Here is a 25,428-nt window from a genome sequence, read left to right as displayed (position 1 = left end):
TTGTGTTGTCTTATAAATATCTGATCTAAGAGCAATTTCTGCTGGGTCTTCCCAGTCTTCCAGCTTGATTTTTACAAAAGCAGCAACTCACTCGTTTTTTGCATGCATGTATCATTGATTTATGCAATTACACTATTAAATATAACTGGTGTAAAATAATTTGGGAACAAACAGTTGACTGAAAGGTGAACTTTATGAAACTAACACCTTTGTTGTTCATTACTCTCTATATTATATTTATGTTATACAGTATATATTCATTGTGGGGGAGGTAGACAAGGTCTGGCTTTTTTAACTTAGTGTGATGATACTGAGATTTATACATGATGTATATATATGAATAAGTCTTTCCTTTTTATTGAGTAGCAAACCATTGTATGAATACACCTCCATTTGTTTAGTCATTTACTTCCTGATGGACATATTGGTGTTTCCCATAAAGGTGAATGTTTGGACATGACTTAAATGAATATATATGTTGTTATTTATTTTCCTTGGGTAAATACCTAGGCGTGGAATGACTAGGTTTTATTGTTAGATGTATGTTTAGCTTTTTAAAAAACTGTCAAACTTTTCTAGAGTGGTGGTCCTCTTTTGTATTCCCAACAGCAGTTCATAAGCATTCCAGTTTCTACACGTTCTTGTGAAGATGTGGTATCATCAGTTTCTAATTTTTGCCGTTCTATATGTGTGGTATGTCATTGTGCTTTTAATAATTTTCCATAATGACGAGGAATTTCGAACATCTTTTTGCATTGTTATCTGCATTCTGCAGTTCTTCTTTGAGGAAGTGTACAAGTCTTTTATCCATTAAAAAATTACATTGGTTGTTTTCTATATATACTAGATGCAAGGCTTTTCTTTGCTATATGTTTTGTAAACACGATCTCCCATTCTGTGGCTTTCCTTCTGATTTTTGTGCCTTTTAATTTCAGTGAAGTTGAGTATATTGATTTTTGCTTTTATAGTTCTTGTGTGTTTTTTTGGTCAAACCCAAGATTGCTAGGATTATGTTTCCCTTAGAAGTTTTATTATTTTAGTTCCTACATTTAGGTATGATCCATTTTGAATTCCTTCTTGAGTATGATATAAGGTAAGATGGAAGGTTCCTTTTAATTTTTTTAAATATATGGCTATCAAGCTATTCTGATACCTTTTTTGAAAAAAATTATAGGCTCTATTAAATTGTCATACTAAATAACTTTGTCAAAAATCAATTGAGCATATATGTGTGGTTATATTTCTGGATTTACTATTCTGTTTTGATTTCAGTGTTTTGTCTTTACACCAGCATCATACCATTTTGATTACTGTAACTTGATAATAAGTCTTGAGATAAAATAGTAGAAATCCTCCAGTTCTGTTCTTTAGTAAAATTGTTTTGGCTATTTTAGATCCTTTGCATTTGTATAAAGATTATAGAATTATACCAGATATATATACCAAAAAAGCCTGCTAGGTTTTGATTGGAATTTTATGACGTCTATATGTACATTTGGGGAGAATTGCCTCTTAACAGTCTTTCACCTGTGAACATGATATACTTTTCTATTTAGGTCTTATTTACTTTTTTTTCTCAGCACTGTTGTATAATTTTTACTGTAGAGGTCTTGCATATCTTTTTGAGAATTTGTCCTTGTTAAAATACTGTTTCAAGTGGTCTTTAAATTTTCTAAAATTTCTGATTAGTATATAGAAATAAGTTAATTTGTGTATACTGATTTTTTTATTCTGCAGTCTTGCTAAACTCAAATAACTCTAGTAGGTTTTCTGTACACTTTGTAGGGGTTTCTACACAGACAAGCATGCTGTGATAAAAGATAGCTTTACTTCTTGCTCCCTAATCTGTGTGCCTTATTAATTACTTTTTCTTTCCTTACTGAATTGGCTAAAGCTTGTAGGCCAGTGTTGCACAAAAGAGGTGAGAGGAGACATTTTTGCCTTATTTCCATTCTTAGGGGAAAACATATAGATAGTCTTTCCATAAAGAATGATGTTGGCTGTGGATTTTTTAAAGATACTGTATTATCATTTTGAGGAAGTTTTCTCCTATTCCTAGTTTGCTGAGATTTTTATCATGAATGGGTATTGGATTTTGTTGAACATTTTCTTTGTATATATTAAGGTGGTTTTTCTTTTTTTAGCTTGTTAATATGGTGAATTTCATTGACTTTTGAATGTTAAACGAACCATATGTTTCTGAGATAAACTATATGGATGATAATTACCTTTCTATATATTGTATTCACCTCTCTAAATTTTGTTAACTTTTGCCTCTGTGTTCATAAGGGATTTGATCCCTGCTGTTGTAATATCTGTCTCATTTCCTATCAGAGTAAGGCTGGCTGCATAGAATGGGTTCGGAAGTGTTCTCTTCAGTGTTCTTTGAGTGTGTGTGGACTGGTATTTTTCTTTAATGTATGATAAAATTTTCCAGTGAAGCCACCTGGGCCTATTGTTTTTTCTGTGGAAAGCCTTTTTTACTTTGTTTTGTGGGAGGGTTTTTTTTTTCAAATTTAATTTCTTTAGTATATAAAAGGTTATTCAGTTTAGTTATCTATTCTTGAGTGAGCTTTGTTAGTTTTTGATTTTCAAGGGATTTGGCCATTTCTTCTAAGTTGTCGAGTATATTGGCATAGAATTGTTATATAATATACCCCCATTTTCTGTAGCGCCTTCCCCTTTTTCCTGATATTCATAATTGGGTCTTTTCTCTTTTTTTTTTGTATTTAGCTATCAGATCAGATCAGTCGCTCAGTCGTGTCTGACTCTTTGCGACCCCATGAATCACAGCACGCCAGGCCTCCCTGTCCTGTATTTAGCTGTAGGTTTATCAATTTTTACTGTATTTGCTCAAACAACCAGCTTTGGTTTTATTGATTTTTCTCTGTGTTGTTTTTATGTTTTCTATTTCAGGGATTTCTGCTTTTGTTTACTCTTCTATTTTCTTAGGGTGAGGCCTAATCCACTGATACTGACCTTCTATTCTAATATAATCATATCATAGTATTAGTTTTTCTCTAAGTACTGCTTTAGTTATGTCTTACAAATTTTGGTATATTTCATGTTTATTAGGTTCAGAATGCTTTTCTAATTTCCTTTTAGATTTTTCCTTTGTCCTGTAGGTGGTTGTTGTTTAGTCGCCCAGTCGTGTCTGGCTCTGCATCCCATGGACTGCAGCATGCCAGGACTCCCTGTCCCTAACTGTCTCCTGGAGTTTGCCCAAGTTCATGTTCATTGCATCGGTAATGCTGTCCAGCAATCTTATCCTCTGACACCCATCCTCTGACACCCTCTTCTCCTCCTGCCCTCAGTCTTTCCCAGCATCAGGGTCTTTTCCAATGAGTCAGTCATCTGTTCCCATCAGGTGACCAAAATGCTGGAGTTTCAGCTTTGGCATCAGTCCTTCCAGTGAATATTCAGGGTTGATCTACCTTAAGATTGACTAATTTGATCTCCTTGCTGTCCAAGGAACTTTCAGGAGTCTTTATGGATCACTGCCTTGTGGCAAAGAGGCTTGCATAACTCAGTGAAGCTCTGAACTATGCTGTGCAGGGCCACCCAAGATGGATGGGTCATAGCAGAGAGTTCTGACAAATGTGAAGGCAAACTACCCCAATATACTTGCCCAAACCTCATGAACTGTGTAAAAGGTCCTGAGGATTACTTGAAGCGTATTATTTAGTCCAGATGTTTGTGGGCTTTTAAAATGTCTTTTCTGTTATTGATCGTTTAATTCTGGAGTAATCAGGGAGGATACTTTGTATGATTTGAATCTTTCACATATATTAAGTATTGTTTTATGACTCATCAACTTGCACTTGAAAAGAATGTACATCAGTCTTCTCTATTGTTCTATAAAGGCCAGTTGACCCAAATTAATTGATAGTATTGTTCAAGTTTTCTGTATCTTTACTGATTTTTGACTATGTATTCAATTAGTTATTGAGAGAATAATGGTGATATCACTGATTGTACCTGTGGATTTGTCTGTTTTGAGTTTTTTGTGTGGTTTGAAATTCTCTTATAGATGCACAAATATTTAAGATTGTTATTCTGTTGACCTCTTTATTATTATGAAATAATCTTTTTTATTCCTAGAAATATTTTTTTCTCTGAAATCCATTTAGTGTTTAATATGGTCAGTCCAGTTTTCTTTTGAATTTTGTTAACATGATATATTTTCCCCCATTTTTTAAGTTCATTTATTTCTTTCATCTTAAAATGAATTTTTTGTAGGCAGGATATAGTTGAATCATACTTTTTCTATCCAGTCTGAAAATCTCTGTCTTTTCATTGGGGTGTATAGGTCATTTACTCTTAATGTGCAAATATTAATTTTTGTAGTTATAAATAAGGATTTAAGAACTATAATTATCACATCTTATAATGTAGCATTGTTCCTAAATTTTAATTTTCCTTAAACTACCTTGTTTTTAGACTCATTATTTCCAGTTTATGTTAGGCCACCCCCGCCCCTCTGCCAAAAAAAGAAGCCAAAATGGAGAAACTAACTGGAACTCAGTAAGAAATACAGTGGCCTCCAAAAATGAGAAATGATGCTATGGGGAATTCGTCCATAATATCTTAGTTATGTATGAAATGGAGAATGATACCTATAGAGTCATAAACCAGAGTTAACAAAAATGTATTAACTAGCTTGCAGTGTTGTTCTAGGATACCTTGTAATGTCTGCAGTCGCTTTAGCTTTCAGGTCATTGAGACTCATTTCACCCTGGGAGCTTTTTAAAAATATTTATTCCTAGTACTTTCCCAGACATGCAGAATCTATTATGCCCTGGATTCGATTTAAGATAACTTAACTCTCCTTATGACTTTTGGCTTCATCTAGGCTTGAAAATTATTTACCGTGTTATTTAACTCCTTTAATCTTCAGCTTCCCTGCTCCTTATCCTCTCTCACATAGTCTTGACACCATTAGAGGAAAAAAAACTCTGAGGATAAGATTTGACAGACCTAGAATATCAAACCTATAGGAAAAAGTGTGATATGTGTGGAGCTTCAGCTTTGACCATGCTGTGTGTAACATTGATTGCTATGTTAGTAGGGTTCAAATCATCATATCACATTCTCACTTCTTTTAAAAAGTAGTTCTTTCTTAGATTGCTTAGTGAAGAACTCTTATCTTCTGTATCCATTAATTTAATAATACATGACACCACCCTTATGGCAGAAAGTGAAGAGGAACTAAAAAGCCTCTTGATGAAAGTGAAAGAGGAGACTGAAAAAGTTGGCTTAAAGCTCAACATTCAGAAAACGAAGATCATGGCATTTGGTCCCATCACGTCATGGGAAATAGATGGGGAAGCAGTGAAAACAGTGCCAGACTTTATTTTTTTGGGCTCCAAAATCACTGCAGATGGTGATTGCAGCCATGAAATTAAAAGACACTTACTCCTTGGAAGGAAAGTTATGTCCAACCCACATAGCATATTTAAAAGCAGAGACATTATTTTGCCAACAAAGGTCTGTCTAATCAAGGCTATGGTTTTTCCAGTAGTCATGTATGGATGTGAGAGTTGGACTGTGAATAAAGCTGAGCACCGAAGAATTGATGCTTTTGAACTGTGGTGTTGGAGAAGACTCTTGAGAGTCCCTTGGACTGCAAGGAGATCCAACCATTCTATTCTAAAGGAGATCAGTCCTGGGTGTTCTTTGGAAGGAATGATGCTAAAGCTGAAACTCCAGTACTTTGGCCACCTCATGCGAAGAGTTGACTCATTGGAAAAGACTCTGATGCTGGGAGGGATTGAGGGCAGGAGGAGAAGGGGACAACAGAGGATGAGATGGCTGGGTGGCATCACCGACTCGATGGATATGAGTTTGAGTGAACTCCGGGAGTTGGTGATGGACAGGGAGGCCTGGCGATTCATGGGGTTGCAAAGAGTCAGACACAACTGAGCAACTGAACTGAATTGATATTGTTTTCATTAAGCAAATTTATGTAATATCTATTCTATTCTGGGTAATGGTCATCACCATTCTTTTCCAGAAAGAAGGTAGCTTTTATGAAAAAGCTCTTCGAAGGAGATGGGACACCCACCCATCCCAGCAGAACCAATGCCATAAGTTAAAGGGTAAAACATGTCCTGACTAGAACACTCTCACAACTAGTTTTACCAGGAAATTGAGTAGCATTATTTTCTACATATTTAAACTACTTAAAATTACTGTAAATTCCAGATTACTAGGGATACTAATTAATTAGTCACATAGAAAAAAGACTGTTATCTCCACCTATCTTGTTAATAAACCAGTAGAAATATTCTCTATAGAGTATTCATTCTCAAAGTATTCCTGGACCATCATGTCAGCATCACCTGGGAACTTGATAGAAAATTATTGGACCCTGAATTAACAACTGTAGATGGTGGGGAATCTGGAATCTGCATTTTAACAAACCCTGCAAGTCATCCTGATACATGCTCAAATTGAAAACCACTGCTCTGAATATGATATATATCAAGCTCCAGTGAAATAATGGCAGGTTTTCAGCATCACTAATTCTCATTTTCAAACAGCTGCTGCGTAGGTTTTAGCTAATGATCTCCAAGCCCAGCTGGAGTTGATGCCTAGTTACTCCATATTCTTTTTACTTACTAGTCAATGGAGCACCAGGTGCAGCTGTTGAAGTGTGAAAATAATTCAGCTTTGTAGACAATATTGGCATTTCTTTCTTGATTTTGAAAATGCTTTCATCTTTTTGGTATGGTGTTTATTTCAACAGTCAAAGCACATCTATTTTAATAGCAGTTTGAACCTCTGCTAGAAGTTGAGGAGGTCTCTGAATCTTCCTGCCAGTTTAATATCAAAATTAATATCTTAGTTGAATTACAAAATTACAAAGTAAATTTGTTGCTTGAAGGAAAACAACTGATAATACTTGTTGCCCAGTAGAAAATTTGAGAAAACTTGTATTTGTCACTATGAGCTTCCCAATACTGAGTATTTTGATGAGATTGAGGGGGGAGTTGTATAATTAGACATATGACCTTTGGTGGATCTGTGCAACTCCATAAACCAGCATTTTTAAGTGATGGTACAAGGTAGATCAATATACTGTGTATAGAAAGTTTACTAACATGGGTTATCACTTTACAACTAGCCTTTGAGAAATAACACTTGTTGAGTTTTAGTGTAGTGTCAAACAATTATCAGAAAATATTATTAAAATAATCCTTTTCCAACTATTGTGCACGTGTGCTCAGTCATGCGCGACTCTTTGCAGCCCCATGGACTGTAGCCCTGGGGCTCCTTTGTCCATGGGGTTTTCCAGGCAAAAAGACTGGATCTGGTTTCCTTCTCCATTTTCCAGCTGTGGATCTGTACAAAATCTGTGTGTCTGATTGCTTCATAGACTCCAACCCAAATACTATGTGGTAATATTTTTAATGGAAGAGCGGTTATGAGAATCCAGTTATCTTCCATTGTTAGACATATAAAAATAAATGCAAAAATGTTAAAAAGTCACTCTTTTTACTAAATTTTGTCTTTTGGAAATAGGTATTTTCACAGAATTGTCATTTTTGCTAACATGCTTTATTACTATTTTTAAATTAATAAATATTTTTAAGTTTTATAGTTTTCATTTCTCATTTGATATTGGTAGATCTAACCTATACTGATGAAAACTCTTTGGAGTCCCAAATTTTTAAGTGTATAAAGAGAGGTTCTCAGCTTAATGAGTTTGAGAATTGTTGACTTTCAAGTTACAATTCATATCCCAGTATGGTGATTAAGACACTGTGTTTTGGCCTCTGCCCACTGTCTCCTTGGAGAAGGAAATGGCAACCCACTTCAGTATTCTTGCCTGGAGAATCCCATGGACAGAAGAGCCTGGGGGGCTACAGTCCACGGGGTCACAAAGAGTCGGACATGACTGAGCGACTTGACTCACTCACTCGTCTGCCTCGTGTTTTACTTTGTCCCTACCCATTCTTTCATATTGTAAACTTATCAAGAACCACTTTTAGGATCTGAATGCATCATGCAGTATTATACCTCCAAGGGTTTTGCTCAAGTTTTTCTCTCTGCCTAGAATGCCTTTCTTTTTCTACTCAGGAGGTACTTTTCTTTCTCAGTCTTCTTTGTGAATCCTTTCTTAAGCATCCCATTTATGGGCTCCCCATTGCATCTTATAAAATTTTATTATAATGCCATGCCACCAAATTCTCTAGGATTAGGCTTATCTCCGGACCAGATGAATTGTAAATTAATAGATTCTTAGTAAATATTAATGGAATTAGTTAATGAGTCTAGTGGTGAGGAACTAGGTTATAAATTATCACAGTATTCTCATTACTTAAAGCATAAAGTATGGTATCAATCTTCTCATTATCTGAATTTTTGCCATAATCATAAGAGGTACATACTTAGTATTTCTCAAGGTAGACATGAGTTTGAGCAAACTCTGGGAGATGGTGAAGGACAGGGAAGCCTGGCATGCTGCAGTCCATAGAGTTGCAGAGTCGGACATGATTGAACAAGACTGAATAAGACAGAATTGTGGAAAGAGCATGTCAGCATTCCACTCCTTCTTCTTAGTTAATTGTCACCAGCCTGCTTCTATCTTTATTTTTGCTTTTTCCTACCTACGTTGTTAGAGGCTCAGTGGAGAGAATCCTCCAAAAGAATCTGTATGCTAGCAGGCAGGCTTCCCCAGTGGGCTCAGTGGGTAAAGAATTTGCCTGTAATGTGGGAGGCATCAGAGACGTGGGTTGGATTCCTGGGTCAGGAGTATCTAATAGAAAGAAATGGCAACCTGCTCCAGTATTCTTGCCTGAAAAATCCCATAGACAGAGAGCCAGTGGGCTACAGTCTGGGGGATCGGAAAGAGTGAGACATGACTGAGCAACTAAGCACAGGTATTTACCTAGTGGTAACCGATGCCAGATGTCCTATGGTTTCTGCTCTCATCAGTGCAGAAATCCTGTCTACATCTTTTGGTGGGTCCTCGTGAAGCACCTCTGGGGCTTTTCCTTGTGGCTCAATAAAGAATCTGCCTGCAATGTTGGAGACCTGGGTTCGATTTTTAGGTGGGGAAGATCCCCTGGAGAAGGGCTTGGCTACCTACTCCAGTATTCTTGCCTGGAGAATCCCTTGAACAGAGGAGCCTGGTACGTTACAGTCCATGGGGTCACAGAGGGTCGGACCCGAGTGCATGACTAAGACACATGAAGCCTCTAGATGAGTACCTCTGGAGATTGATAGCTTACCTCCCCCTAAACTGCACATATCTTTTCTTTGCACTGCTAGTTATTTAAAAAGCTCATTCCGTCTTGAGACATAGTCTATCTTGTCTTCTAGAGTGATTCTAAAGAAAGGATGCCTCCTTTTCATAATAACTTTTCAAACATTTCAAGATAACTTTAGTACATTTATGGAATTTCTCCTCTCTACTTAAGTGTACTGGGTGTTTTAAAAGCAGTTTTTTTGTGTGGCATGGGTTATCTAGCTCTTTTCCATCCTGAATGTACTCTATTCTTTGTGTATGCCTGAAATGATACATAATGGTACATGTGTGACATAGATTTCCTAGGAATAGTGCCTTCCTGTGGTTTAAGACAGTAATGACTACATTTTGGTTAGGCTTTGGTATCAGATTGAAGTTTTGGGTTCTGACTCTGTTCCTCAAAACTCTTAACTAATCTGACGCTCCGTTTCCATATTATTACCTTATAAGTAATAGGCATAGGGTTACTTTAAGAATTAAATGAAGTGATACATGTTTAAACACACAGCAGCATTGCTTCTGGCCCATAATAAAGGCTCAGTAAATGGAACAATTGTTACTTTGATAATTATATGCTTTCCAGTATAGCCTAAAATTGTCATTTTTTTTTAGCTGTTTTACACTACTGTTGTTAAATAATTTTTAATTGGAGCATAATTGCTGTACAGTGCTGTGTTGATTTCTGCCATACAACAGTTACACTGCCGACAAAGGTCCCTCTAGTCAAAGCTATGGTTTTTCCAGTAGTCACGTATGGATGTGAGAGTTGGACCGGAAAGAAAGCTGAGCACTGAAGACTTGATGCTTTTGAACTGTGGTGTTAGAGAAGACTTGAGAGCCCCTTTGACTGCAGGAAGATCAAATCAGTCAATCCTAAAGGAAAGCAATCCTGAATATTCATTGGAAGGACTGATGCTGAAGCTGAAACTCTAATACTTTGGCCACCTGATGTGAAGAACTGACTCCTTGGAGAAGACCCTGATGCTGGGGAAAATTGAAAGCAGGAGGAGAAGGGGATGACAAAGGATGAGATAATTGGATGGCATCACCGCTCCATGGACATGAATTTGAGCAGGCTCTGGGAGTTGGTGATAGACAGGGAAGCCTGGTGTGCTACAGTTCATGGTTTACAAAGAGTTAGATGCGACTGGACTGAACTGAATACAACAGTATGGATCAGCCAGTGTACATATGTCCCCTTTCTCTTGAACCTCCCTCCCACCCCCTCCCACCCCTCTAGGTTGTCACAGAACACTTTTGGTTAAATAATTTTATAATCAAATATTACTAGTGTGTTACTTGTCAACTTAGTCACTCTGCAGGCCTTTATAGCTTCCCAAAGGATCCATCTCTATATTTTGAAACCCAGTATCTTTTCAAAGCTCAACTTATCCAGTGTATCTTTCTCCGTAAGTTTTTTACCCCAATTCTTGATTTCAGAATTAGTTTGTTCTCTGTTATGGCATTTATTTGACTTTGTATAAGATGTAAATTTAAAATAAGAATAGATTACTTGAGAAGTGTATAAAAAGGTATGAGGCATGTTTGAGATGTCTTGGTAAAACTTGAGAAAAGGGAAAAGAATATTGGTTGGAATCCCCATTTCTATCAGAATATTCATTTCAAGTGATTGAAATATGTACAGAATGAAGTCAGCTCACCCATGATTTTTAACTATAATATTCTATATTTTGAAAATGGGTACTTGCAAAAAAAGTAGTACTTTTATATAATATCCTGCTGTGTTTAATTATACAACCCTACTCCTTCCTCTTATGAAATTAGATTAAATCTCAGATGACAAGTATAATGTGGAGCACAGGCTCTAGAGTCAGATTGACCTGAAACCATATCCTTACATTGGCTTCCCTGGTGGCTCAGATGGTAAAAAATCTGCCTGCAGTGTAGGAGACCTGGGTTCGATCCCTGGATTGGAAAGATCCCCTGGAAGAGGGAACGGCTACCCAATCCAGTATTCTGGCCTGAGCACTACAAATAGTTGGACATGACAGAGTGACTTTCAACACACATAGGATAGTATCTTAAGGAGACAAACTAGCTACTTACTGCTTTAGTATTTTGGGCTTCCCTGGTGGCTCAGACAGTAAAGCATCTGCCTGCAATGCAGGAGATTGGGTTTGATTCCTGGGTCGGGAAGATCCCCTGGAGAAGGAAATGGTAATCCACTCCAGCACTCTTGCCTGGAAAATCCCATGGACAGAGGAGCCTGATAGGTTACAGTCCATGGGGTCGCAAAGAGTCGGACACGACTGAGAAACTTCACTTTCACTTTTCACTTGATCAATTAACTTCTTTGAGAATCAGTTTCCTCATCTAGATGAGAATAATAATATTGCCTCTTAGGGTTGTTTTAAGAATCAAAACTTGAGATAATGCATATAAAACACTTAACACAGAGTATGCGTGTAAAGAATGATACATTTAAGACACATAGTGAGAATTCAGTGTTGGCTATTAACAATATTATATTTCATATAGGTGATTAATGCATTTTTCAGATTGGTAATATAAAGGAAGGTTGTTATAAGAATTTCACATTTTAATATTTGTGTAATAACTGTAAAAAACCAGCCAATATAAATATAATACATAGTCCTTTAACTTAAATCTTAGCAATAAAAAAATAATTATATTGGTAGTTACCAGATTGTTGGGATATTGATCAGCTACTTCAATGTTCTTACCTAATAGATCCTCTTAAGAACATTAACCAATAAGTTTTTAGTCATAATTCATTAGTGAGATGAAATTTGGGAAGAAAATTCAATTTTTATTTTATATTTTCATTAATCTTAAGCGTCAATATATAATTAATGCACAAACATAATAAATATGTAAGCCATGTATTTACAAGGGTCTAGAAGAGCCCTTGTATATAGGGACACAGGTCTTTTACCCCTTATATATGTTTATTCGTAGGTATTTTATTCTTTTCAATGTAATTGTAAATAGGATTGTTTCTTTAAGTTTTCTTTCTGATAGTTCGTTGGTAGGGTATGGAAGTGCAACTGATTTCTATATATTAATTTTGTATTCTGCAACTTTACCAGATTGATTGATGAACTCAAGTAGTTTTCTTTAGGGTTTTCTATGTATAGTATTATATGTCATCTGCAGTCAGTGACAGTCTTACTTTTCAATTTAGATTCCTTTTATTTTTCTTGTCTGATTGCTATGGCTATGGCTAGGATTTCTAATACTATGTTGAATAAAAGTGGGGAGAGTGGGCATCCTTGTATTGTTCCTAATGTTAGAAAAAATACTTTCAACTTTTCACTGTTGAGTATGATGTTAGCTCTGGGCTTATCATGCTACTGCTGCTAAGTCACTTCAGTCGTGCCAGAATCTGTGTGACCCCATAGACGGCAGCCCACCAGGCTCCCCCATCCCTGGGATTCTCCAGGCAAGAACACTGGAGTAGGTTGCCATTTCATGTATGGCCTTTATTATGTTGAGGTATATTCTCTATGCCCACTTTCTGGAGAGTGGTTTTTTTGTTTTTGTTTTTCTAAAATCATAAACGGGTGTTGAATTTTGTCAAAACCTTTTTCTGCCCCTATTGAGATGGTTATATAGTTTTAATTCTTCAGTTTGTTAATGTTTATCACATTAGTTTATTTGTGGCTGTTGAACCATTCTTGCATACCTGATATGAAGTCCATTTGATCATGAAGTATGATCCTTTTAATGTATTTTGTATTTGCTCTGCCAATATTTGTTGAGGATTTTTGCATCTAAGTACATCAGTTATTCTGGCCTATAATTTTCTATTCTTGTGATATCTTTATCTGGTTTTGGTATCAGTGTGTTGCTGGCCTCATAGAATGAGTTTGAAAACATTCCTTCCTCTGCAGTTTCTTGAAATAGTTTAGGAAGGATAGATGAAGCTGGTCCTAATGCTAAAGCAGGCTTGCTGGTGTAAGTCTCAGAGTATTCTGGGGATTTTGCCTGCCTGCTGGTGGTCAGAGCCTCTGGAAGGTCTGGCTCTGGTGCCTTCACACTGGTATGTGCAGCTGCGTCGTGGGCCTGTGATGGCTAGGGTCATGTTCAGGAACTGCTGTGGGCTCAGGGGTGTTAAGGTGCCCTGTCTGCTGGTGGGTGGAGCTGTGTCCCACCTGGTTAGTTGCCTGGCCTGAGGAGTCCCAGCACTGGTGGGTGGGGGTGGAGGGAGCTGGGTCCTGACATTAATAAGCTAGAGGGAGTATTCCAGAATGGCATTTTTCAACACCAGTGTCCCCATGGTAGGACAGGCTCCCCAGAATGGCTGCCAGCAGTGTCTTTGCCTCAGCATGAGCTCCAGTTGCCTCCTGCTTCTCTGGGAGACTCTCCAAGATCAGCAGGTAGGTCCGACCCAGGCTCCTTACTGCCATCTGCCCTGGTTCCAACAAAAGAAAAGATTTTGTGTCTGCCCTTTCAGAATGGAGTCTCTATTTCCCACAGTCTTCTGTGTCTCCTGAAAATAAGCATCACTGATCTTCAAAGCCAGATACTCTGGGGGCTCATCTTTCTGGCACACGACTCTGGGCTACAGAGCCCATTGTGGGGCACAGACCCCTTTTCCCTGGGGGAGAACCTCTGCGGTTGAAATAATTCTACCATTTGTGGGTCACCCAACCCAAGGGTTGAGGTTTTGACTCTACTACAACTCTACCTCTCCTGTCCATCTCCATTATGGTTCCTTCTTTATACTTTTAGTGTAGACGATCTTTTCTGGTAGGTTCAAATCTTTTTCATCAATAGTTATTCTGTAAATAGTTGTAATTTTGCTGTGCTTATGAGGGGAAGTAAGCTCAGGGTCTTTGCTGTCTTGGGAATTCCTCTTACTTTATTTTCATTTTTATTCACTTATGTATTTAAGTTTCCTTGATATTTCTTTCCGTTTTGTTTTCTGTTTTTCTTCTTACCTCTTTTCCTTTCTCTTCATTCCTATAAATTACTTTTACACTTACTAAAAGTTACAGTTTGATTTATCCATAGTGTTTTTGAATTTAAAACACTTGGAGTGTGTTTCGGAGTCTTTATACAGCATTTTTCATGGTTGCTTTGTGTGTTACATCATATAAATATCACTTGTCACAGTTTATTGGTGTCATCAGTTTACCAATTCAAGTGAAGTGTGGAAACTACCTCGATTTACATACTTTTACTATCTGCCACTTACAACATAATTGTACTAAATGTTTCTTCTGCATACATTTAAAATCATATCACACAATGTTATAATTTTTTCTTTATATGTCAAACATATTTTTGAAAACACAAGGACAGTTTATTGTATTTACCCATGTGTTTATTCTTTCTATTTTCTTGTTGCCTTTTTTTTCCCTTGTGTTTTAAGATTTCTTCTTTTATGTTTTTTTTTTTCCTATCTAGAAAACCTCATTAATCATAGTGGCAATAAATCATTATAGGTTTCTTTCATATAAGAATATCTTATACCCCTTCATTCTTGAGGATGATTTTCTCTGGGTGTAGGATTATTTTATTTCATCACTTGAAAAATTGTGGCACCTCCTCCTGGCTCTTTGACTTCTGATGAGAAATCTGCTGTTATTCCAGTTCTTTTCTACAGTAGGCTTCATTTTCTCAGGCTGATTTCAAGCCTTTTTTTCTTAATTTTTAGTTTCCAGAAGCTTAATTATGATGTGTCTTGTCTTGGATGTTTTTGGTTTATGCCATTTGGAGTTTGTTCAGCATCTTAAATCTTTGTCTCCTGTCGGATGTCAAGTTTTCAGCCATATTTCTTTAAGAATTCTTTCAGCCCTGCTTTCTTTCTCCTTTCCTTCCAAGACTCTGTGACACCAATTTTAAATCCTGTTGCTATATCCCACAGTTCCCCAAGGTTCTGTTGCTTTATTCTCCCTATTATAGTCTCTCATTGTTATTCTGATTGGATAATTTCTTTTGTTCTATGTTCCAGTTCACTAAATTTCCTTCCTTTCCATTCTGCTGTTGATCCCATTCACTGAGCTTTTTATTATGGGTTTGTTTGTTTGTTGTTTTTTCTTCTTTGAGTTCTAAAATTTCCATTTAGTTATCTATATATTTTATTTCATTACTGAGCTTATTTTCTGAGGCCTTCTATTTTTTCATTTGGTTCAAGCTTGTTCTTGAAAGCATTTTATAATGACTGCTTTAAATCTTTGATAATTCTAACATTGCTGTTCTTTTTATATTGTCATTTCTTATCTCTATTCATTGAGTTTGAGATCCTGTTCTTAATATGCTCAGTACAATTTGATTGAAACATGGATATTTTTATATTATGTTGTGAGACTTTGGATCTTTTTTCTTCAGTTGAAGAAAATATTCTTTAAATTCTATAGTGTTTTGCAATTTTCAAAAGTTTCGCACACATGATGTCATATAATCCACAATAGCCCCTTTCTCCCCCAACACCTGTATTATCCCTCCCCTTTCCCTCTCATCACTGGTATCCACTAGTTTGTTCTCTGTATCTGTGGGTACTCTGAATCTTATTTAAAAATACCTTTTGTTTTAGTTGACTTTCTCCAATACTGCTCTGGCAAAGGAAAGGGTTGCTGTTTTGTTACTGTGAAGTGGAGGTAGAAGTTCAGGTTCCCAAATAGGCCACCATCAACACCCGGTGAGCTCATTGTTACCTTGGGCAGGGACGGGAGTGGCCTCATTACACTGAGTGATGGTGAACATCCTGATTCTCCACTAGGTCTCCTCTGACAGCACCAAGTGGGGAGGGGAGGGGGCCTCTCATCACTCCTGTGTGAAAGTGGACATTCTGGTTCCTTGCTTGGTCTTCACTGACACTGCAGAGGTGCCTTGTTACCTGTTGCCTAGGATAAAAGTTCTGGCTCCCTACTTTGTCTTCTCTGACACCGTTCCATCAGAGATACTGGGCACCTGATTACAGCTTTGTGAGGGTAGAAGTCTAGGCTAGCTACTTGGCCTGTGAGGAATGGAAGTGGGGCACAGTTTTTTCTGTGGAGTTTGGCTAAAGTAGAGTGATTATTGTCCAAAAGTTTTTTGTCTTACTATGCTGTCCCTTCCTTGGAGTTCTGGCAGGGCTTTTGTTGGACGTCTTTTTATGTATGCCTGCTCCTGGGTTGCCAGCTTCTACTGCTCCAAGACTGGGATATATAAGGCTAAAGAAAAGAAACTCACCATGTTGCTCCTTGAATCTTAAGGGCTCTAACTAGCCTGTTTTCTTCTCTCCAACTTTAGAGTCTTACGTTTGTCATTTATATAATGTCCAGGGTTTTAGTTGTACTTCATGAGAGGAATAGCAAAAACATAAGTTTACACCATCTTCCTTGAAGTAGAAGGTGGTCTCAACTTCTTTTTATAGAATGATCCAGTTAAACATATGTGTAAAATTTTTTAAGTAATTAATTTATTTAATTTTTATTGTGCTGGGTCTTTGTTGCTGCACACAGGCTTTCTCTAGCTGAAACAAGTAGGAGCAACTCTAGTTGTGGACTGCAGGCTTCTCACTGTGGTACTTCTCTTGTTGTGGAGCATGGACTCTGGGGTGTGTGGGCTTCAGTGGTTGTGGCACGCGAGCTCAGTAGTTGCCCTGCGGCATGTGGAATCTTCCAGACCAGGGATCAAACTTGCGTCCCCTGCATTGACAGGTGGAATCCTAACCACTGGACCACCAGGGAAGTCCACTTGTAAGTTTTAAGGACAACACGTGTGTCTCTTGCTCACTGCCTGGAAACCACACAAGAAAGCATTTACTAGTGTTGAGAGTCCAGCCTTTAATCATCGGAATTTATTTTGTCAGTCCCCATGGTGATTGATGGAGAAGACAATGGCAACCCACTCCAGTACTCTTGCCTGGAAAATCCCAAGGATGGAGGAGGCTGGTGGGCTGCAGTCCATGGGGTTGCTAAGAGTCGGACACAACTGAGCGACTTCACTCTCAACTTTTCACTTTCATGCATTGGAGAAGGAAATGGCAACCCACTCCAGTGTTCTTGCCTGAAGAATCCTAGGGATGGCCGAGCCTGGTGGGCTGCCATCTATGGGGTCGCACAGAGTCGGACAAGACTGAAGCTACTTAGCAGCAGCATGATTGAATTCAATGAAACTGACTCAGGCTAAACATATTCATAAGAAAATGATGTATACTATTGGACAACCAATTTGTTTAATTCATAATAATTACCAAATCCTACTTCCATGAAGATCAGATAGTGTCTGACTAGACAGTTCATTCACAGTAAGTGCTGCTGGAAAAGGAATCAGTTAACCTTTTAATAGCTTTCTTTTGGTGCTCCTTTATTGCTTCCTACTTCTCATTGTGTGCATATTTTATGGGGAACAAATTATACTTCAGAACAGTATTTGGGGATTTACACAACTGAGGATTTATCCCTAGAAAATGCTAAGGATCCACTTTAACTCAGGTGTTTGATAGCTCCAAGCTCTTAGTTTCTGTCTGGCTCTGCAAAAGGCATAATTACCAGGGAGTTCTGACAGGTCAAATTTTGTGACAAGGCACCCTCCCTGTGGACATTTTTCTAATCGTCACTGCCAATTTTCTCTATGATTTCTCTTTGCCTGCAATTCTAATTTCTGAGTAACCTCTTGTTTTCAATATATATACTAATACCTTTAGGCAGTTTACTATCAGGCCTTGATGTCCATGAACCTTTTTTCTTTTTTTGGAAATAATTAACTTGGGGTCATGGAGCTGCCTGTCCATGGTTGGGCTCTAGGAGGAAGCTCTGAAATGTACACATCAGCCGTTCTGGAGACCAGATCTATTGCTTTCATCATATCCTCAAAGGACCAAAAAAATCATCATGAGCCACTATTGCTTGGGCAGTTTTGAGCATTACTTTCCTTGTGTGTGAAATGAGTTCTATGGTGCGGTAGGTAGTTTGAACATTCTTTGGCATTGCCTTTCTTTGGGATTGGAATGAAAACTGACCTTTTCCAGTCCTGTGGCCACTGCTGAGTTTTCCAAATTTGCTGGCATACTGAGCGTAGCACTTGCACAGCATCATCTTTTAGGATTTAAAATAGCTCAGCAGGAATTCTATCACCTCCACAAGCTTTGTTCATAGTGATGCTTCCTAAAGCCCACTTGACTTCACGTTTCAGGATATCTGGCTTTAGGTGAATGATCACACCATTGTGGTTATCTGGGTCATAAAGATCTTTTTTGTATAATTCTTCTGTGTATTCTTGCCACCTCTTCTTAATATCTTCTGCTTCTGTTAGGTCCGTACTGTTTCTGTCCTTTATTGTGCCCATCTTTGCATGAAATGTTTCCTTGGTATCTCTAATTTTCCTGAAGAGATCTCTAGTCTTTAATTTAGGAAATGTCAAATATACAGTTCATATACTTTAATACACATAATGAACTAAGAATGATGATTAATTCTAAAAACATGTTAGTTTCATGCTCTAGAGTTTTAGCACCTTGAAAAGTTTTTTAATCTATAAACTAAATAATAACTTCTTTAAAGAATAACAAAATCTGTTTCTTTTCCAAATACTGAGTTCAGAAAAACTAGTGAAAGCATTCAGCATTATTGGTTGTTGGTGTAGCCATTAAAAGTAAAGGTAATTTCATATATATCTGGCTGCTGTAGGAAACAACCTCTTAAACTTCTGTCAGCACTTAAATGTCAGCAGTACTGTTTTATTTCCCATAGTGGAAAAGGGAGAGTGAGGACATAACAATAGTGAAATAGTTTTGGATTGTGGTGACAGTTTGGGGTTGCTTAGAAGATACAATTCCTTTAAAATTATTGAATATAATTATATTCTTAGGCTTTCCATAATACATGCTGAATTTAGTGAGAGAACTTCCAAATCCTGTGTAGATGCTTGAGCATCATACATTACCTCAGATTCATTTGTAAACTACTGTAAATTTTGAAAAATATTGTGCTTTCTAAACATGTGGTATGTGGTTCTTAAAAGTCTGTCCAGGTTTCTTCTTCTGTTTCTTCTTAGTCTTTTCTTTTGATTGTCTTTTTTTTCTTGGCCCTTAAATGTTGATACTTCCTAAGATTCTGTTCTAAGATTAAATTCTCTTTACATGCTATACATTCTGTAGTATCTATGTAGTTTCATCATTCCTATGGTTTCCCAGATGTCTGTCTTCTACATGAATGTTTATTCTCAAGCACTTGAGCTGTGTGCCCAGTTATCTACGTCTCCTGGGTATCCCAGGCAGTCCAACAGTATGTTCCACATTAAGCTCATCTCGTTTTCTCCATATTCCCAACCAACTCTCCCCCATGAAAAAAGATACATATATATGCATAGTATATATTCATATGTGTACTGCTTTCCTGTTTTGGAAAGCCCGCTGCTAGTAGGGCTTCCCTGAAGGCTCAGTGGGTAAAGAATCTGCCTGCAACTCAGGAGACATAGGAAACGTGGGGTCGATCCTTGGGTCAGGAAGATCCCCTGGAGGAGAAAATGGCAACCCACTCCAGTATTCTTGCCTGGAAATCCCATGAACAGAGGAGCCTGGTGGGCTCCAGTCCATGGGGTCGCAGAGTCAGACATGACTTAGCAACTAAACCACCACCAGTAAGCAGCAGGCTTGGAACTTCAAGTCTTCTGAAGGTGAATCCTCAGCTCAGAGCATACTTTATAATGCAGTGGCCATATCTTCTGAATCAAAATTTAAGATGCATAGTCAAACAATATTTGAAGCCTGAACTTGTTACTGTAATTGTACCACAGTGCTTTTTTATGTCACTTTACTGAATTGTTGCCAGCATGGTAGATGGATGCTAATACACATAAAATGTAAAATTGCACTTATGTGTATGTATGAGATGTGCATTATGAGGTATATATACATACATCATGTGTGTATGTGTGAGGTTTGGCCTAGTTAGGGAGATTAGATGATGCTTCCCTTGCAGGTGATGATTAAATTCAATGTGAAGTTTGAGGGGTTCACTAGGCAGAATTGAGCTAGAGGGAGAGTGAATGAGAGTTCAAGGCAGGGTGAGGCACAGAGATCCAGTGGAAGGAGGGTGCATACTGTGTGTGAGCAGTTGTCTTTGTGCAGAGTAATTTGCAGTCTTGTTACTCCCCCCGCCCCATTTCTTCCCATATTCTTGCTTCTTAATTCTAAAGAGTATTTGAAGTTAAAGCCTATATTAAATAGAGAATAGTATGGCTCAGGAAACTCAAACAGGGGCTGTGCCTCAACCTAGAGGGGTGGGATGGGGAGGGAGAGGGGTGGGATGGGGAAGGAGATGGGAGGGAGGTTCAAAAGGGAGGGGAAGTATGTATACCTGTGACCGATTCATGTTGAGGTTTGACAGAAAACAACAAAGTTCTGTAAAGCAGTTATCTTTCAATTAAAAAATAAATAATAAGAAAAAAAAATGTAACTTGCTTTTCAAACTGCTTGGTGAACAGTCGTTTGAATTAGAGGCACCATGGAGTTTAATTAATAAACATAGCCAGGACTTATCTGTATATTAAAACACCAAAATGAAAAAGGTTTTATGATACCATCTGTACCCTTGTTACCTAAAATCACACAAGCGTTTATAATCACTGCCCTAGTACATTCTGATAAGGCGGGGAGTTATTATATCCGATATACTTCCCAGGTGGTGCAGTGGTAAGAAATCTACCTGCCAATGCAAGAGACACAAGAGATGCAGGTTGGATCCCTGGGTGAGGAAGATCCCCTGGAGTAGGAAATGGCACCCCACTCCAGTATTCTTGCCTAGAGAATTCCATGGACAGAGGGGCCTGGCAGGCTACAGTCCAAGGGGTTGCAAAGAGTCAGACACAACTGAGCACACACACAGCTACATCCTAAGTAATAAATTTCTAAATCATTGCCTAAATTATAAGTGATTTATTTTCTAAGTGTATTTTTACTGTGAAGTTTAGTATTCCATGCAACCTGTCTTTATGGGTTTGAGAATTAATTTAGGCTATAAAAATTCTGTTGGAATGAAAAGTGTATTTTGAACTACATGGAAGAACTCTAATCTGTTGTATTCTAAACTCAATGACTGTTTTTTCTTTTGTTTTTCATATGTATGAGTTATTATCTCTCCAAAATAATTCTGAAGTTTTGGTCCTTAAAACATTTCTTTAGTGGTTCTTAACCCCATTCTTGAGTAGGAGAACTATGTTCCAGGAATAGGAAATTATTTTCAGTGTTTTACAACTTCCTTTATAGTGTCTTTCAAAACTAAGTTCATATTTTTCTTTGCAGAAAGGGCCATTGCACGACATGAAGTTCGAGAGATTGAGCAGCGACATACCATGGACGGCCCTCGGCAAGATGTAGCTTTAGATGAGGAAGACGACATGGTGATCATTTACAACAGAGTCCCCAAAACTGCAAGCACCTCTTTTACCAATATTGCCTATGACCTGTGTGCAAAGAATAAATACCATGTTCTTCACATCAACACTACCAAAAATAATCCAGTGATGTCACTGCAAGATCAGGTAAATACCACTTGGATTCATAATGTTTTCTGACACCAACTCAAGTTTTTTATTTCAAGAAGGTAAAGCATTTAAGGGATATGTATGCTGAACCCAGTGGATTGTAAGTTTCTTGGAGGAATGCATCAACCAAACTTCTCTATAGTTTACATTCTTCACAGTATTTGGTACATTTCCTTGCCTACAATATGTATTCAAATACTTGTGAAATAAATGAATTAACAGCTTGAATTTTTGAAAAGAAACTTGATGCTCTTCAGTATGCTAGCCCTTTAAAACTGTGAAATATTTTTAGCAGGTGCCCTGCAATAAAAATCACTATATTGTCTCAATTCATCACTGAGAAATCTTTATTTGATGAATACTTGTATTCTTTGTGACTAGACTCCTGAATTTAATCTTATCTTTATTCATGTAAGTATTAGCTATAAACTTCTGGAGAACAGGGGTTATGACTTGTATTTTTAATATAATCTTGCCTTTCAAGTTATTGAGAATCTTTTTAAAAAATTTTGTATCAGAGTATAGTTGATTTACAATGTTGAGCTAATTCCTGCTGTTCAACAAAAGGAATCAGTTACACATTTACATGTATACACTCTTTTAGATTCTGATCCCATGTAGGTCATTACAGAGTAGTGAGTAGAGTTCCCTGTGCTCTACAGTAGGTCCTTATTAGTTACCTATTTTAGATATATAGTAGTATGTTTTGTGTCAGTCCTAATCTCCCAATTTATCCCTTCCCTCCTTACCTCCTGGTGACCATAAACTTCTTTTCCACATCTGTAACTCCTTCTGTTTTGTAATTAAGTTAATTTGTATCCTTTTATAAAAAGTGCTGCACTGAACATTGGGGTGCACTATCTTTCAAGTTGTTAAGAATCTTTAGATAAACGGATAGATAATTTATGAAATGGTTTTAAGAAAAGTGGAGGAAGTTATCTCAGAAACTGAAACTGACTCCCCTCTTGAGCAGTAGCTTCAGATATTTTCTTCACACCTGGAGTTCTGACTATAAGTGTAGTTCTTTCCACAGATATTAAAGGGAATAGGAATTGAGCCCCATGATAAGAAAAGATAATATTTGAAAATACTATGTATCAAATGGAGAAGGCAATGGCACCCCACTCATTGGAAAAGACTCTGATGCTGGGAGGGATTGGGGGCAGGAGGAGAAGGGGATGACAGAGGATGAGATGGCTGGATGGCATCACTGACTCGATGGACGTGAGTCTGGGTGAACTCCAGGAGTTGGTGATGGACAGGGAGGCCTGGTGTGCTGTGATTCATGGGGTCCCTAAGAGTCAGACATGACTGAGCGACTTCACTTTCACTTTTCACTTTTCATGCATTGGAGAAGGCAATGGCAACCCACTCCAGTGTTCTTGCCTGGAGAATCCCAGGGACGGGGGAGCCTGGTGGGCTGCCGTATATGGGGTCTCACAGAGTCGGACACGACTGAAGTGACTTAGCAGCAGTAGCAAATGCTATGTGTCAAATACCATATTGAGGTAGCTTATTAGACAGGTATTTGTGATAGTCATGTAGTTAAAATGTATTTATCTGTTTGAAAATAGCTGACCTTGTTTTATTGTCACAGAATTGCTATTATCCCACTATTTACATAGCTTTAATCCTCTCATTGAAGTAAGAGAATAACATTGACACACACGGTTAGGTTTGCTTTCTTACTAGAGAGCTATTTGTAAAGGCTAAATGTATATCGCATATCATATCCCCATATAATTCTTGGCTCTCTGCAGTATCCTCAATTACTCTCTTCTATAGAACCAAAAATCTACACTCATCAGCCAACAAATAACTCTTTTGTAAATGAGAAGAAACATGAACTTATTTAGCTAAGTGGGTCATAAAAACTATTCATTATGTAATTTTGTATATCTCAAGGGCAAATGTCCTAAATTATCAGATTTTATACAGTGTGTGGTAGATTTTATATCTGCATGATTACTTTTCAGAATATATCTTGGTTTACAAAGAGCATTTCTTAACACTCACATAATAATTTTACATTTCTTCAGTAATATTGTTTAGAAAAATAGAGTTAATTTGTTCAAATTTTTAGAATTATTATGTGTCCAGCGTTAGAAAGTTGTCTTACAGCTATGATATATCTGATAATGACTTAGACCTTCCCCCCAACCCCGGCCTATGAAATATAAATCTGCCAAAGCTTACCACATAAGACATTTATAGGCATCATGTACTGGTACATTTTTCCAGTTGCATTTAGAGGAGATAAAACTTCTGTTTTCCTTTCAATAGCTTGTCGTGTGTGTGTATATGTCTATGTGTTTATGCAACAAAAGGCAACTGGGTTACATAACGAACAACACTTAAAATGGGGGGCAGAGTGGAAGAATAGCCTTAATCACCAGCTGACATACTTCACAATGTCAGCTGGTAGCTCAGCATCTGGAGTTAATTAGGTAGGGATGGCTTAATATACAAAATGTTCTCTAATACACCGTATCTAATTTTTTTTTACTGATCTTTTCTTCTGAATAGAAACATTCTTCAAACAGGTCGTAGGTGCTATTTCCTTTCCCTTTGCTTGATATATTAGATAGCATTTTAATTTTACTTTCAACCTAGTATAGCTTCCTCTAAATGTAAACTTTTAAATTATAATACTAGATGCCTTGAAAATAATTTCAAAAATATTTCCTGAAAATCATGTTGTATAATATTTGATTTTAATACCGTATTTTTATTGTCCTTGTGAACTGTTCTGAACTGCCCTGTTATTTAAATAAGAATTAACAAATGACCTGTTTTGCTCTTCTTTCTTCTCTGAGAAATAGTTTCTAATCAGTATTTAACTCAAGCGAGACTTAAAAAATGAGGTTTTTATTAAATCTGCTATTGTCCTGATCTTCTATTTAAAGCCCAATTTACTTGTAAAAATATTTAGGGATATAGTAGATGATCGTGCCTTCCGTTCTCTCATCTTCCAACCTCGGCAGTCCAGTTCGCTTAATATCTGCCTTTAATATCCCCAGCTCTTTCCTAGATTGATTTTTGTATGGGAGACTTTGCTAGACTTTTTGTCTGCTTAATCATTCTTCTCAAAAATCTTAGAGGTAAAGACAGAGTATTTCTGGTTTGATATAAAAGCATTCCCTCTGTAACAGTTTATGTGTATTCTTAGACACAGTTCTCAACTCTACTTTCAAGTTTTCCTTTATTGTGCATGTAATATATACTGAGATTATGCTACATTCCTTGGGGAATTACCAAAGAAATTAAAAACAAGGCTATGTTTTTCAAAGAGCTTATTTATAATTTACTAGGAAACATAATGGCAACCCACTCCAGTGTTCTTGCCTGGAGAATCCCAGGGACTGGGGAGCCTGGTGGGCTGCTGTCTATGGGGTCGCACAGAGTCGGACACGACTGAAGCGACTTAGCAGTAGCAGCGGCAGGAAACATAATGGAGAAGGCAATGGCTCCCCACTCCAGTACTCTTGCATGGAAAATCCCATGGACAGAGGAGCCTGGTGGGCTGCAGTCCATGGGGTCTCTAGGAGTCGGACACAACTGAGCGACTTCGCTTTCACTTTTCACTTTCATGCATTGGAGAAAGAAATGGCAACCCACTCCAGTGTTCTTGCCTGGAGAATCCCAGGGATGGGGGAGCCTGGTGGGCTGCCATCTATGGGGTCGCACAGAGTCGGACAGGACTGAAGTGACTTAGC

General features: G+C 37.6%; 1 protein-coding gene across 3 annotated transcripts in view; it reads left to right on the top strand.

Moving 5' to 3' along the window:
* The window catches only part of HS2ST1 (heparan sulfate 2-O-sulfotransferase 1), a 187,414-nt gene that overhangs the window by 121,407 nt on the left and 40,579 nt on the right, over nucleotides 1–25,428 (top strand). For all 3 annotated transcript variants that reach the window (XM_027536650.1, XM_027536649.1, XM_027536651.1), the window contains exon 2: nucleotides 21,471–21,709. In XM_027536650.1, coding sequence (XP_027392451.1) covers nucleotides 21,471–21,709 — 239 coding nt within the window. The remainder of the gene's footprint in view (nucleotides 1–21,470; nucleotides 21,710–25,428) is intronic.

This window comes from Bos indicus x Bos taurus, chromosome 3 (assembly GCF_003369695.1).
Source record: "Bos indicus x Bos taurus breed Angus x Brahman F1 hybrid chromosome 3, Bos_hybrid_MaternalHap_v2.0, whole genome shotgun sequence".
In the NCBI taxonomy this organism is placed as follows: domain Eukaryota; kingdom Metazoa; phylum Chordata; class Mammalia; order Artiodactyla; family Bovidae; genus Bos; species Bos indicus x Bos taurus.
This window is presented reverse-complemented; position numbering and strand designations above follow the sequence as displayed.